General features: G+C 39.2%; 1 protein-coding gene and 1 non-coding gene across 3 annotated transcripts in view; one reads left to right on the top strand and one right to left on the bottom strand.

Moving 5' to 3' along the window:
• Positions 1 to 4,333: 4,333 nt before the first annotated feature.
• LOC124612323 (catenin alpha) overlaps positions 4,334 to 16,625 on the top strand; it is a 152,924-nt gene continuing 140,632 nt past the window's right edge. For both annotated transcript variants that reach the window (XM_047140457.1, XM_047140456.1), the window contains exon 1: positions 4,334 to 4,726. In XM_047140457.1, coding sequence (XP_046996413.1) covers positions 4,628 to 4,726 — 99 coding nt within the window. In that variant the 5' untranslated portion in view covers positions 4,334 to 4,627. The remainder of the gene's footprint in view (positions 4,727 to 16,625) is intronic.
• Trnat-ugu lies at positions 7,101 to 7,174 on the bottom strand. The gene has a single exon. It is a non-coding gene; the product is annotated as a tRNA-Thr (tRNA).

Below are 16,625 nucleotides of genomic sequence, written 5' to 3'. Positions count from 1 at the left end.
GCTTTTGTCTCCCCCCCCTTCCCCCTCTGATTGTCTACTTCATCAGCCACCTGCATCCAGCATCCCTACCCCCGACTCCTCCCATTGACACAGTGTCCTGTCGTAGGTTTGCAATCTGGTAAGCATGATAGTGGCACCTCTGCTGCTCCTTCACCTGGCCCTGAAGTCATTTCTGTGTCTGGCAGCTCTTTTCTCTTTTTGACCATTCGTGGCGGGCCACATCAAACCAGTCAGTAGACTGATGACTAAAAAAAAAAAAAAAGACCATTCTAATAGTGGAATCCCATGCCTTACTAAGGATGCACCCGCTAACACGATTTATCAGTACTTCCCTTACTCGAATCTCAATAGGTTCCTTAGTGACACAGTCTGAGAAGCTGGACGTCTGTGTCAGAACCTTGGTGTGGTCATAATCCATGCCATGTAAATCCGTCAGGCACAGTTCTGCGGATGCCGACTTCTTAGGCTGTTGCAGTCTGGTGTGCTGTTGGTGTTCTCAGCAATGATCTTCAACACCAGACACTGTCTGACCTATGTATGTCTTCACAACATTGACAGGGCATCTGACAGACCCCAGATTTCCGAAGTCCAAGGTCGTCTTTCACACTACCAAGCAGTGCCTGTGTTTTGGCTGGTGGGCAGAAGACCGTCTTCACTTGGTGTTTCTGGAGAATTCGTCCTATCTTCCAGGATAATGCGCCACAAAAAGCTATATCCTTCTGGGACTCTCTTCTGGTTGTACAGAGGGTATAGGATGTAGGGCTCACTTAATTTGCCACTCCCTGCAGCGATTCTTCTGGAAAACCACTCTCATATGTTCACTCATATGTTCAAGTTCTTGATTGATACTTTCGTTGTCAGGAAGGGAGTGAGCCCTCTATGCCAAAGTTTTGAACACATCATTCCTATGAGACGGGAGGCGGCAGCTGTCGCTATATAAGTACAGGTCAGTGAGCATCTTCTTCTGGTACATACAGTGGTCCAAAGTGCTGACCACTCTTCTTTTAACCAGAACATCAAGAAAGGGGAGCACTCAATTCCCCTTCGACTTCCTGGTAAAATTGATATTCTGGTGTTTGGAGCTGAGTCTTGTAAGGAAGTCATTCAGCTTGGCTTTCCCATGCGGCCTTCTATGAAGGTGTGGTTTACATACCAGAAGGAAGAGGTAGGTTTTCATTGGGGTGATTCCAGAGCTTCCTCCTCGAAATACTCCATATGCACATTGGCGACAACTGGTGAAAGGGGGCTCCTGATGGCTATTCCTTCCGTCTGCTTGTAGTAGCCACTGTCGAAAAGAAAGTATGTGCCAAAAAGGTTGATCATAGTTTCATCAAATTTCTAGCCAACAAATTCTAAGGATTCTTGTAAAGGCACTCTGGTCAAAAGAGACAACGTCGAAACTCACAAGGATGTCAGTATCTTTAAGCTTAAAGTTGTTAAGGCTTCCCATGTAATTTACAGAGTTGCTCATATGATGTGAGCATTTCCCAACTGCCTGAGCATATCTTTTAGGCACTCAGTGAGTGAGAATGTCAGAGCACCAATGTTGCTGATAATGGGGCGTAATCCTTGTGAACCTTCGGCAGTCCATGAAGTCTTGGTGGAACTGATGCTGTCTGTCTTAGCTTCTTAACAATCTTGTCTGGCAAGCTGGATTATTTGAGAAGCGCTGTTGTCTTTCTCTCCACCCTCTTCGTAGGATCAGTGTCGATCTTGTGGTATGCACTGTCTTCTAGCAGATCTCACATTTTTAAAGTGTCATCCTCATGAGAGTGGACCTCAGTTGCTTTGTCCATGTCGTCTGGTAAGGCCACAATATCAGAATCCTCTCTTAGTTTCCTTATGGCTGACCTCTCCCTACAAGAGATGTTCGGTTTCATAGGTTTTATTTATGTGACAGTGCCACAAGTTTCACAACATACTTCTTCAACTTCAGCAACCTGTCCCATTGAGCTGATAAAGTCTGTGATAGATGCAGATTTAGGAGTGGGCTGCAAAATGGAGTCCTTTCTTAAGAACTGACACTGCATCCTCATCCAGTTCCTTGACCATGAGATTGATGATAGTCTTGCAAGAAGCATCATAAGGTTTCCTATGACATATGCTCGAATTTTGACGAGACATCAAACATCAAAACGAGCGATCAGACGCAGAGGGGAGGAGATAAAAGTGTGTCTCTGCCCTCCCCCCCCCCCCCCCCATAGTGGGAACATAGTCATTTGCCAAAATATTGTGCCTGTTAGACACTGCCATGTGGCAGTTCACCCCTGAACTATTTCGACAGTATCTAATTTGTCCACCGTTCTAAAGATCTGATGACGATGCCCCTCAAGCTGCTGAAGAAAATCATTACATCATCCAGATAAGGGAAACAAAAAAGAAGTTTGCCAAGAACTCAACCAATAAAGCGCTGCCAGGTCTGGCAGCATTTTTTAAATCGAAAAGCATGTACAAGACCCCAAACAAACCAAAAGGTGCAATTAGGGGTTCTTTGAAATCTCCTCCATGGCCATAGGTAACTGTAAATAAAATTTCTCGTAATCTATCAGACTAAAGAATGGAGCACCAGTCAATGAATGAGCAAAGTCTTGGATATTCCGAATGGCATATCTGTCTGATATGCTTTGTGTGTTCAATGCTGTGTAGTTCTTACACTTCCTATATGTATCATATTTTTTGAAACTAAGTTGATTGGGGAAGCCCATGCAGTATCTGAAGGATATACTATGCCCTTCTTTAATAATTCATTTACAGGTGTTTCTGCAACATGTAACCAGGGGGTAGTCACTACACTTTACAGAAGACAGTTGGACCCTCAATAGTAAGTATCCTGTAGACTGTATTTCCATCAACGCCATGATTGGTATGGGTTGGAGAAGCATTAATCACATTTGAGTCACGGTGGTCATCACTCAGTGCATTGTGTCTCACTTGTAAGTGTTTCTTCAGTCCCGACTGAATGTCATTGTAAGGACATGGTTGCATGGTTGCATGTCCTTATTACGTCTCCAAGTTCTTAGAGTTCAGGTGGGCATCTCGTTCGTGTATTTCAGGTCCTTATCATCCCTGAAACTGTCTTTGAAATTGTTTATCGTTCTCTATAAGCTCTCCACAGTTTGCAATATTCAACCGAGATTGGCATTAAGGACTCTGTCTGCAGTGGAGAAACAGAAACTGGAGATCTACTAACAATACCTAGGATTTCTTTAAAGTAATATTTACTCTTAATTTTACTTTATTTTCAACATGATTATATTAAAGCATTTTGTGATACTTAAAATTAAAAAAACAGCTGTAAATTATTCGGTATACTTAGACTTAGAAGGTAGCTTTAAACTGACAAGTCACCTATGTGCCAAACATTTGATTTTATATGACATGTTATGCGACAATAAATCTTCTATTCTATTCTGTTCACATATATGACAGGAACAGCAAGTGTTCCATCACACTTCCTTTGGGTACACCTAAAGTTACTTTTACAAATGCCAGTGACTCTCCTCTCCAGCAAAGACAGCATACTTCACCTTTCGTGCCATGAATTCCTCAATTCAATCACAAATTTCGTTCGATAATCCAGATGATAGTATTTTTGTGAAAGGTGTTTCAATAACATTCTTCTTCAGTACTCATTGATGGTTTCACACATTCCTCTTTGCTCTACCAAACATGTTCTTTATCTGCTTTACTTCGTAATCATTGTTGCAACAACTAACTGATGTTCACTGATCCCAGTTTCAATGTGGTCATTCTCGGCGATGTCAGTGCCATTAGTTGCTACTAGACCTAATGTATTTCCTTCAAGCGTGGTCTTCCCAGGTAATATTCGTAATAGGCATTTAATCTTGTTGCTCCCACCAGTTATATAATAGTATCGATTCTTGGTTGACTGCAGACTCTTCCGGTGATGTCAGTGTGATTGACGGTTATGTGCGCTGAAGAGAGTTTTCTCTGGATTTTTTCGTTTACTCGTATGGCTGAGTCTAGTGATCGATAGAAAGATCCATTAAATCGTTAACGCCTACCCTGGATACTGATACTTGCTGGAACGGTCTCGGATGCTACTTAGATCTTGGTGAATTTGAGAAACATACAACAAGTCACTGATGATATGAAAATTGCAGTGAAACGCATTTGAATAAATATGAATACATAATTGTGTTTTGATAGAGCGCGGACCGTGTTAACATAAGTATTAGTAATTCATTCGCTCTAGGATCATGTTACAATGATTATTGTGTATGGATTGACTGTTCAGAGCTTAAAAATATTGGAATACTTGCTATCGAAGCTCAATCGATACTTCTGTGTTATCTTTGGGTGAGTCACAGAGAGGCGTGTGTCATCGGATTCAAAGAGTTTGACAATAGTGTATATGAGACCCACCCAAAGCGATTTGTGATAAAAGCACTTCACCAAACAATCTTGTTTGAACTGTTATTTTGTGTTTTGCACGTTCCTGTTTATTGTTTGTCGATAGTGGCTTCGTTTCTTATCGTGTGACTGAAAGATTTGTGTGCATTCATACAGAAAAAGTGAATTTAAATTTTGTGGACTGATTTTCCGTAAGTTCATAGTTTCATCTATTTGGAACAGTTCTACGTGAAGTCCAGTCAACCCATCAAGAATGGCGGAACACTTTGGTGCTACACTCAAATGGGATCCGAAAAACCTAGAGATCCGTACTATGTCTGTCGAGAAAACTCTGGAACCATTGGTGCTTCAGGTAATTATGAACTACCGAACCAAAGGTTATCATCATTTTATGTCCAGATAGGCACTGTAGGATGAAAGAGCGTATTTGGAATACTTTTTCATGAATTTTTCTTTGACGGGTACCAGTATCTGGTAATAGGCATAGCCTGTTTAGTGTTTTACCACAAATTTAAGTGCATTTGGTAATAGGTGACTTACATATTAGTTTCCAAAACATATTTAGTGTCCTTTTGCATCTGTATTTAATATATTATCGTTATCACTTAGTAAATCTCTTTAACTAATTTCCAAACTACCATGGATACTAATTGTGTGAGCTGCAGTAGGAAAGTTAGTTCAGGGGTTTTGTGCAGCTGTTGTGACAGGTTGTTTCATTGGGGAAATTGTAGCGGCGTGGGAATTGGGGAAGCAAACGAGACTCTTCCATTCTCCTGCAGGGTTTGCTCAAGAGATAGGATTATAGCTGAACAGGAGGAAAAAATTAGAGCCCTTCAGGCTGATTTGGACAGAACGGGGGAGGAACTGAAGAGGAGGACGGCAAACAGCAGTGGGAAGTGGTAGCTGGGAACAGGGGCCACAAAAGAGGACAGTGTCTGACAGTTTCCCAATTGGCACAACCAATAGATTTGCCTTGCTACCACAGTTAAGTAAGGAAGAGGCTCCAGTAGAAGTAGATGCAGTTAAGATGCAACAGAATTTCACTAGAAAACCAACTGTTTCAAAGAAAGTAGAAAGTAAGAGGAACATGGAAGAGGTGTGGGCCAGATTTTGCAGGAAAAATTAGGTGACAGGTACCAGGTCACAAACTTTTTCAAGCCAAGTGCAAGTCTTAGCCAGGTGGTAGAGGATATAGGTTCCTTGTACAAGGGATTCACAAAGCAGGATCATGTGATGGTAGTGGGTGGAGTGGGAAACAATATTGATAGGGATCAGGGCTACAGCATTGAGTGTGACCTGGTGAAAATAGCCTCGGCAACGACCCATACCAATGTTGGGCTGGTGCCTGCTTTCGTGCGACATGATCAGCCCCAGTTGAACCGCTCTGTCAGGAGGGTAAATATGGAGTTGGATCGGTTGCGCAGGGCGGCCACTCTGTCAGACATTGGATTGGTTCCTGTCAAGACTATTGATAGAGGGGGATTTCACAAGGCATGGCCTACATCTCAATAGGAAAGGGAAAGGTAAACTGGCAGGGTTGTTAGCGAAATCCATAAAGGGGGGGACACTAGTACTCATGGATGTACCTCGTTTTTAAGCTAATATCAGTGTCCAATGAGAAGTTCAGACAGGCAGGTGCTAAAGAGGTCCAAAATTCTCACAACAGGAAAGTAAATAATATTGTTACCGTATTTAACCAAAATATTGGTGGATTAAAGAAAAAGGTAGATTCTCAGAAAAGTAAAGTAAAAAATAATGTTACCATTTTTCACCAAAATATTCTGGGATTGAAGAATAAAGAAGATGAGCTCCTGGTTTGTTTAGATGACATTGAATCTATTAATGTAATAGATATAGCCTACTATGCCTGTCTGAGCATCACATTGTGTCTGATATGGAAAAGGTAAATATCAGTGGTTATAAGCTAGCTGCACATATGAGTAGAGAGAATAAGGTGGGAGGAGGAGTTGCCATATAGGCTATATCAAAAGCTATCACTGTGTAGAAAGCTTAGATACAAAAAAGTTTTGTCTAGAGCAACATATAGAAGCATGTGCCTGTCAACTTAAACTGAAGGAGGGCTCTTTTATAATTGTAGCAGTATATAGGTCCCCTTCAGGAAACTTTCATTTATTCCTGGAAAACTTGGATGCCTTGTTGTGCTACCTGTCACATAGGGGAAAGCAAATTATTATTTGTGGGGACTTATATGTTGATTCATTGGAAGAGTGTAATAGGGAGAATGACCTGGAAGTCTTGCTCAGTTCTTTTAATTTGACATCTGTCATTAATTTTCCTACTCGGGTAGTAAAGGACAGCAGCGCATTGATAGATAACATTTTTATAGACCAAGATAGGTTTAAAAACATAAATTCTTGTCCCGTTGAGAATGGTCTTTCTGATCATGATGCTCAGCTAGTTACAGTATATGACATAGCTCCATTCAATAATTCAAACCTACCCTCCAAAGTTGTGCGTTCAATTAATGACTAACCATTAGAAATTTCAGAGAAAATCTTCAGCAGTTATACTAGGATGAGGTGTACAAGGAACCCGATGCTAATTTAAAATATAACTATATATATGAAGACAGTAACTGTTCTCGAAAGAACAGATTACTGTTGTTGACCGTGCAGCTTTTCCCTGGAATACATGATGACTAACTGAAACCCTCAGCTGCCGACAGGTGTTGTTGATACACCACGATGTGGACAGCTGAAAATGTGTGCCCCGACCGGGACTCGAACCCGGGACCTCCTGCTTACATGGCAGACGCTCTATCCATCTGAGCCACCGAGGACACAGATGAATAGCGTGACTGCAGGGACTTATCTCTTGCACGCTTCCCGTGAGTCTCACATTCCCAACTGTCCACAATTCTACATATGTGATGTACCTTATAGACATTTGCCCATTCAAGTCCCGGTCAGGGCACACATTTTCAGCTGTCCACATCGAGGTATATCAGCAACACCTGTCGGCAGCTGAGGGTTTCAGTTAGTCATCGTGTATTCCAGGGAATAGCTGCACAGTCAACAACAGTAATCTGTTCTTTCGAGAACAGTTACTGACTTCATATATATAGTTAAAAGGCTACCCAGCCATTGACATTCATCTGTGTGAATGCGCACAGGTTGCCCAAACTCTTACGGGAATCGCCAAAGCGTGCGCGAGTAATGAGTGAATGGGCAAATAAATGTCTATAAGGTACATTACATATGTAGAATTGTGGACAGTTGGGAATGTGAGTCCCACGGGAAGCGTGCAAGGGATAAGTCCCTGCAGTCACGCTATTCATCTGTGTCCTCGGTGGCTCAGATGGATAGAGCATCTGCCATGTAAGCAGGCGATCACGGGTTCAAGTCCCGGTCGGGGCACACATTTTCAGCTGTCCACATTGAGGTATATCAACACCACCTGTCGGCAGCTGAGGGTTTCAGTTAGTCATCATATAAAATATAACTTATTTCATGATACACTTGTAAGAGAATTTGAAAATTGTTTCCCCAAGAAAGTAGTTAAATCTAATTATAAGAAACTATGCAAAAAACCTTGGCTTACTAAAGGAATAAAAATATCTTGTAACCACAAAAGGGAACTGTATCTAACAACAAGAAAGAGTAATGACCCAGAAACAGCCAAATATTATAAAAACTACTGTGCTACGTTAAGAAAGGTTATTAAAAAGTCCAGAAGAATGTGCATCATGTCTGAGATTAGTACCTCTGATAACAAAATCAAAACAATTTGGAATATTATTACAAGGGAGACAGGACAACAAAGAGTGCAGGATGACGGCATCACCATCAAAGCGAATGGAAACTTGATAAACAACAAGCCGGAAGTCGAAAACATTTTGAATAATCATTTTTTAAATGTTGTAGAGAAAATAGGATCTAAATGTTCATTAGAAGAAGCAAGGCAGTTAATGGAAGAGACCTTACCCACACCATTTGATACAATTGAAATTCCACCCACCTCTCCATCTGAAATTAGGAAGATATTAAACTCTCTCAAGAATAAATGCTCACATGGGTTTGATGGCATTTCCAGCAGGGTAATAAAAGCTTGTTCCCAAGAAATAAGTGGGATTCTTAACCATGTATATAATAGCTCTCTGAAGCAGGGTATTTTCCCAGATAGACTGAAGTATGCCATTGTTATACCACTGCATTAAAAAGGGGATACGTCTGATGTCATCAACTACCGCCCAATCTCTCTTCTGACTGCCTTATCCAAAATTCTTGAAAAAGTAATGTATTGTAGAGTAGCTTCACACCTTTGTAAAAATAAAGTTTTAACAAAATGTCAGTTTGGTTTCCAGAAGGGTTTTTCAACGGAAAATGCTATATATACTTTCACTAATGAAATATTAAATGCTCTGAGTAACCAGAAGTCACCCGTTGGGATTTTTTGTGATCTATCAAAGGCTTTTGATTGTGTAAATCATGGAATACTTCTAGATAAGCTCAAGTACTGTGGTATGAATGTGACAGAGCTCCAATGATTTAAATCATACCTAACTGGAAGAGTGCAGAAAGTTGAAACAAACAGTTCACATAATATGCAAAAAACTGGTGATTTCTCAAACTGGGGAACAATCAAGAATGGGATGCCGCAAGGTTCGGTCTTGGGTCCTCTGCTGTTCTTAATATACATTAATGACTTGCCATTCTATATTCACGAAGGTGCAAAGCTGGTACTTTTTGCCCATGATACAAGTATAGCTATCACACCCGACAGACAAGAATTAACTGGTGAAATTGTAAATGATGTTTTTCAGAAATCATTAAATGGATCTCTGCAAATGGGCTCTCATTAAACTTTGACAAAACATAGAATATACAGTTCCACACAGTAAATGGAATGACCCCATTAATAAATATAGACTTCGATCAGAAATTGGTAGCTAAGGTAGAATATTCAAAATTTCTAGGTGTATGCATTGATGAGGGGTTGAACTGGAAAAAACACTGAACATCTGTTGAAACATTTGAGTTCAGCTACTTGTGCTGTTAGGGTCATTGCAAATTTTGGCGATTTACATCTCAGCTTGCCATGCCTATTTTCATTCTCTGCTTTCGTATGGAATCATATCCTGGGGTAACTCATCATTGAGTAAGGGAGTGTTCATTGCACAAAAGCATGTCATCAGAATAATAGCTGGAGCTCATCCAAGATCATCCTGCAGACATTTATTTAAAGAGCTAAAAATCTTCACAGTAGCCTCACAATATATATATTCACTTATGAAATTTGTTATTAACAATCCGAAGGAATTCAAAAGTAATAGCAGCGTACATGGCTACAACACTAGGAGAAAGGATGATCTTCACTGCTCAAGGTTAAATCTAACTTTGGCTCAGAAGGGGGTAAATTATGCTGCCACAAAAGTTTTTGGTCACTTACCTAATAGCATCAAAAGTCTGACAGATAGCCATATAGCATTTAAAAGGAAATTAAAAGAATTTCTTAATGGCAACACCTACTCATTAGATGAATTTTGGATATAGTAAGTGGGTAATTTCCCAACCTCCACAAAAAAAAGAAAAAAAAATTATTGAGTGTCACGTAATATTTTGTCTAATGTAATATCTTGTATGGACACCTTTTATTAACCTGACATGTTCCGCATCATTACGAAGTATCGTATTCATGATCTATGGAACAAGTACTAATCTAATCTAGACTGGTAGAGATAAGATGGACTGTGGCTCTGTTTCGCTCTAGCCGATAATTCCACAACCTCAGTCTTTCATTGGTGTTCATATTGATTACTTTTGCAAACTTACAGGCAAACTGTCATTTTCTAACTCACTGTAGACATCGGACTATGCTATTAATCATGCATCTGTGTCCAAGAAGCTCTTTATTGTGCCATAGAGTCTTGAAAACATTTCCTTTGTTAATATGAACTGCAGTATTTATTGTTGTAAGAAGGTAATAGGGTGTAGTTTTGAATAAACCTCAAAATGTTGCAGTTCATGATTGTCAAGCAGCAATTGCTGCAAGCAAAGAGAGAGCACTTCAGAACACGCTTTAGCATTACACTTTCAGTACTAGATTCTTTGAAGTGTAACACAGGTTCTTCTGCTTTTTCAGAAGGTTGATTAGAAAGTTTTGTAGTGAAAACCTGCCTCATATGTTACTCAGATTAATGCTGAAGAATGAGATAAAATATAAGCTCTGAGGTGAATGAGGGAGAATGTGGAATTGTTCTTATCAGGCACAGTCAGGGACCAAATGAAACTAAGATTGAAACTGACTCAAGTAGTATAGACTCTATATGGGATATGATAGTCTTAAACTACTTTAGAATTTAAAGTGATCATAGAACCATGAGATGAGATGTTCAGTAAAAATAGATATGGCCAATGTAGAGAGAAACAGATTTAACAGGAATGAAGTTATGAGATTTTTGTGTATGTGTACAGAGACATACCAAATTAAATTAAGAGAAGTTCTGTGTCATGAATATCAGATTAAACTAAGCAGGAAATTTTATACCATGAATGTGATAAATTGGGCACTAAATAAAAAAATATGGGAATGTGAATGTCATACACACATCAGTGAAAGACACAAATGTGAGGCTAACATCCAAAACTATATAAACCTTGAGACCAGAAGACTATTTTGATGAGTAATTGTGTTTGGAGCACAGCTCAGTGCGATTGTGAAACAAGGACTGTGAGGAAGTCAGGAAAAGAGATCATTAGAAACTTTTCAGAGTGGTGTTACGGTAGAATGTTGAACTCAAATGGAGTGATTAAGAAATGAAGAAGTAGTGAGAGTCAGCAAGAGAAAAAAAATCTCTTAAACATAATGAATCAAATTGACATGAAGGCAAGTCTTAATATGAGGTGGATCATTATGTGATATTCAGTAGTTGTGCTGGAATGAAGACGGTGGCCAGGAAGTGACAACCTGAGAGGAGAAATGCATTGTACCAAGATCAGGGTTGATTGAAAAACATGCACGCCAGTGCCAAAAATTATATGTCCATTAAAACACCTTTGAAATTTTGGTTGTGGTGACATAGGTCTATGTTAAGTTGAAAGGTAATAATTTGGTTGTCAATTCATGAAGCCAACTTATACGAGTATCAAATAAAGGTCATGGTAACAGATTGTCCTGTAGCCTACTGTAATGCTATATTTGAACATACTTTTCTACATTTAACCAACAAGGTAAATTAAGAAAATGTTAGATAATAACAAAGTCTCCGATGAGTATTTTGATGCATATTGTGCATGTATGTCATACATTAATTACAAAGAATGTTAGAAGTGTCTTCTAAGTAACTTTTAGTAATACCTTTTGTCAGAGAGACTGGTCTTGTTACATGAAATTTCTGGGCCATACACTTGGATATAAAAAAATTAATTTCCTGTCACTAAGTACTAAACAAATTACACTCCCATTGTTATACCCAGCAGAATTGATTTGTTAATCACATAGTAATAATAAATAAATAATAATAATAATACTAAGTTAATACTTTTGTTTCAGTATCAAATGATTCACTGCGTGTGTACAAACAGCAAACATTACAATTCTTATTACACAACATGGGCCTACATCATTGATTATCTTTTGATAAGGTTTAAAAAATTGCCAGTAACCATTAAAAACTCGGTTTCAGATAAAGCACAGTTTAAACGGAGTTTGAAAGACTTTTTGATAGGCAACTCCTCCTACTCCATAGATGAATATCTTAACTGAGACTGTTAAGTCAGTTTAAGTAAGGATACCTGTTAGATTTCAGTTTTGACAACACTTCATCACAAGAGTCAAAATTAGGTATTTTGCGTATGATAAATTTATTAATAGTGGATAACAGTGTTTCATTCTGAGATTGTGTTAATTCTGTAAGTATTAGCTGTCCCAGTTTACTGCATTGTATTAGCTTATTTTCGACTATCTCCTGACAAATGATCAAGGTAGTAAATATTATATTCTAATGTTTTATGTCATAGTTTCTGACATGTTCCACACCCATGAGAATCATCTCATTTTTTGGGTCTATGGAACGAAAACTGATTCTAATCTAATCTATTAACAAATAGCTTGCTGCTGTTTATATTTTTTTCAAAACACTACATCTTTCGCATGTAACTGTCTGTAGAAAGAGCATTGTAAAAGGAATTTCTTAAGGTGAAACTCAACTCCACTATGAGAAGAGTCGTAACTATACTATGCACTGTACGGGCAAATTTTAATCCTGCACATTGTGGACCATTTTTGTAGACTGCTATTCTGTGGCTGTTGGTGTAAATTTTTTCTTTCTTTCTTCTTTCTTTCAAGTATTGTACTGATGCAAATCAGAATGTATCTTGGGGCCGGGATGGAGGTGCAGTATTTTAACAAGTAAACAAGTGACATAGCTTTTAGAATATAAAACAATGTGGAAAGGATAGATTACTACTCATCACATAGAGGAGATGTTGAGACAGGCATAATAAAAATATTAATTTTCTGGCAGTAAATACCAAACAATTGTGCCTATCTGTGACTTACCGCCTCATCTATGTGGTGAGTAGCAATCTATCCTTTGCATAGTGTTGTTAGTCCGTCGTGGACTTCCTATTGTTTGCTTTAGAATATTACATGTTTATTATGGTCAGCACACCAGCTGTTGGAAATAGGCCATTGCATGAGTCCTTATATGTAGATCTGCATATGATTCTTTTAGCGGGTTTTTGGAGAATGAGTAGCTTAATTAAGATTTACTTTGGGTGTTGCTTCCCAAGTTTTTATTCCGTAGTTCAGGTGTGGAAAATAAAGCATGCTCTGCAGTATTTAAGACAACAATATCTTTGGCAAACTTGCTAATGATAATGACCCAAAAGTCCATTAACATTTAAGAATTCAATACGTTGTGGAATAATGTAGTTAGGGAGGCAAAAATAGTCACACATTCTTGAAATGACATAGGATTTTATTGAAACCAAAAAAGTGTACAAAATAACCATCAGATGACACCTAAAATGATACAAAAACAATAATTATTATAACTAATGATTTTTACCAAAGGTAATGTTCTTTATAACAAATGGTTAACATGTTGGCTATCATTCATAAAAAATACCTGTAGTCAAGGGTGAATTTGTGAAGAGCAAATCAGTAGGCGCGGAGAGAAATTTCTGTCAATTAGCATACCTAATGAGGTAGATTTGCGACTTCAGGTAACCCCACAACCAATAATTGCACAAATTAATGTCTGGGGATCTGGGAGGCCAAGTTTGGTGGAAACGGTGGCTCAGCATGTGATTCTCACCAAACAATGTGCGCTAGAGATTTTTCACATGTGTAGCAATATCGGGTGACACAGGTCCGGCATAAAAGCAGGTGTTTATCAGTCAGGCTAGGGATGCTGCGATTCTCAAATGTATTGCCAAACATTGCACCAACCACACTGACGGTTTGAAAAGAAGCACCCTGTGTTTCCTCAAAGAAAAAGGGTCTGATCGCAAGTGGTGTGTCATATCTACACCTGTGGTTTCTTGTCATGCAATGGGTTGTTCATTGGCAGATGTAGAATTTGTGATAGCCCAAATGCCGCAGTTGTGGGTGCTGACAGTCACTTGGAGTGTGAAATAGGCTTCGTTGACCTATGACACTTTAGGCAACCAGTTGTCATCTTCCCCCAGTTTTTGAAGTGCCCAGTTCATGACTGTGCTGGATTTTGAGCTAATAGCATTGGAGAGTAGACTTTAGTGCTCTCGAAACAGTAGTGCATGGAATGCTGGTGTGACATGTGATTTCACAAGCACTGATACACCATGTAGATAGGAACCTAGTAATGTCTCCATTTCTTCCTGAACTGTCCAAGCAGCAATTGCATTTGTATCTAGTTGCCCACTATGGAGCTCTGAAATTCGTGAAAATTTTCTTCACAGCGACACTTGTCACAAGATCTTTACGCATACGAATATCCTTCTTATGGTGATAGGATCACAAAGCTCCAGTAGCGGATTCCCCATTCTCATAGTAAAGCCTTACTAACAGTGTGTTTTATTTTTTTTTTTTTTTTGGCAAAGTCAGCATGCCACAGTTGCTGGTGCATCTTACTCCCTCTCTCACTACAGTTCATTTTATACATGAATACCTGATGTCACTGATATTTTGGTGTCAGTGCCATCTGTTGGCTGCTTTTAGCACTGGTTTTGCTACAAATCACACTTATACACACTCGCTGGTGGAACTGACAGGTGTATGTCATACTTGACGGCTTGCCTTACCAAAGTAAAGTATTCATTGAATATGTTTGGATCTTCAAGTTGATCTTTTATGTACTTATCATTGTGTTAATAATAAATTCCATATAGGATTTGTCTGTGCATGTTCTAAAACTTCTGTACCTGCTATACTGGTTTCTATAATGTTTATTTTTTTGTTTTCTTCCATTATGTGGGGAAGAATGTTATAGGACAAAATGCCATTAATGTCTGAAAGAGAGTGCAATGACGCTGTTAACTTAACAAGTTAGAATAATGAAACAATGGGAACTCCAGGCAGGAATGTCAACAATGTAGGAAAAGACAGATCTCTACTTACTGTAAAGAAGACACATTAAGTTGCAGAAAGGCATGATTAAAAGACTCTTACATATAGCTTTTGGCCACAGCCTTCATCAGTGAAAAAGAGACAAACACCATTGTACACACAAGCAAGCACACCTCATGCACATGACTGGCAACACCAGTCACCTCGGCCTGAGATGCTGGAGTTGTTGGTCATGAGCCCAAGCATACGCATGCAAACAGAAGAAAAGGTAAACAATGTTCTGAGAAGTATCATTGACTGGTTACGTGAGAGTGGTCTCTCCCTCAATTTTAAAAAGACACAACATATTCGATTCTGCACATCTAAGGGTATTATGCCAGTGATAAGTGTAACAAATGGTGAGAAAGTAATAAATAGGTTGGAAATCAGGGTGTATACGACCTGGGAGATCCAGGAAAAACGCGGGGATTTTTTAATCCGGGAAAAACCCGGGAATTTTTTAGAATTCCGGGAATTTTTCATTGTTTTAGTTTTCTCTTAAATTTTTGTAATTTTGACTGGTAAGAACCGCTACGCTAACAAAGGGTACTAGTCCCTACTGTATCCTGCTACTGCAGAATAATACTTTAACAATAAAACATAAATGAGAGAAAAAAACGAAAATAACTTAAATTACAAAGGAAATGTGCCATATACAACAATGACACACAGTGCTCATGCAAGCATCCGCCAATAGCAAAATGTGTCAAAGACTTTAGGAAGACTGTGCAATGCTTCATAACAACAATTTGCCTCTGATGAGCGTGAAGTCACAGCTGTTTACATTAGATTCATTTTAGCAGTTACGAGCCGGCGCATGCGGAGTTGTGTCGCTTTTGAGTAGTAGATTCTCCCGCTTCTGGCTACAGGAATGTGGCTGTTGGCTGTGCAAGCAGTCACAGCAAGCAGCTAGATGCTACCGGGAAAAGGGGACGCCAAATTCATATCCTTAAGGGAAAAAAACCTGTTTCACGAAGCGCCTATCATCCAGTGCACGTTGGTCTATTGATTGCTCATATGATTTTGAAACGCATCCCTCTTGGTTTTGAACATTTTTGAACACATTTTAAGTTGATTTCTGAATGAATCATAAGTTGATTTTTGAATGCGTGCATAGTGTACATGATGTCTCTGTCAAGATAATCCTCATTGAATCTGTAGATAAACTTTCCGCAGACAAATGGGACAAGGCTATATGAGCTGAGCAGAGTAAAGCAGAACGGATGAATGCCAATCACTGTCTTGATTATTTGGTTGATGGGGTTTGCGAATGATCAACGTTGTTATAATTACTAGTGAAATCCATAGATTCAGACTGCCAGAATGGAAATAAACGACTGACAGGAATAATAGGTGAGAAAGATTATGTATTATCTTCTCGGTGTATCAAAGAAAATTAAATTTTAGGCCAGATCGCTACACTAATAAGGATCATGTGTGCAGTCCCCAGCTAGCAGCCGCTTAAGTTCTATTGTGGAAGTAATGCGGAAAACGTGGAAGGAGTGGTGGCAGCCAGAGATGGGTAATTTGATGGTAAGGCCATTAGATGGGATTCTGTGAGCCATGTCCCCTCCTAACCTCCCTCACGTCCGCTCATAGCTGACAAACCCTGTCTTGCAAACCTACTACACTTACCCTACGCTCCAGAACTTCCTCCCACCACCACATAGAATCCACAACCTAAACAGACCCAGAACACAGTC

This window comes from Schistocerca americana, chromosome 4 (assembly GCF_021461395.2).
Source record: "Schistocerca americana isolate TAMUIC-IGC-003095 chromosome 4, iqSchAmer2.1, whole genome shotgun sequence".
Taxonomy (NCBI): Eukaryota; Metazoa; Arthropoda; class Insecta; order Orthoptera; family Acrididae; genus Schistocerca; species Schistocerca americana.
The sequence above is the reverse complement of the archived record's forward strand: the minus strand, read 5'-3'. Positions and strand labels throughout refer to the sequence as shown.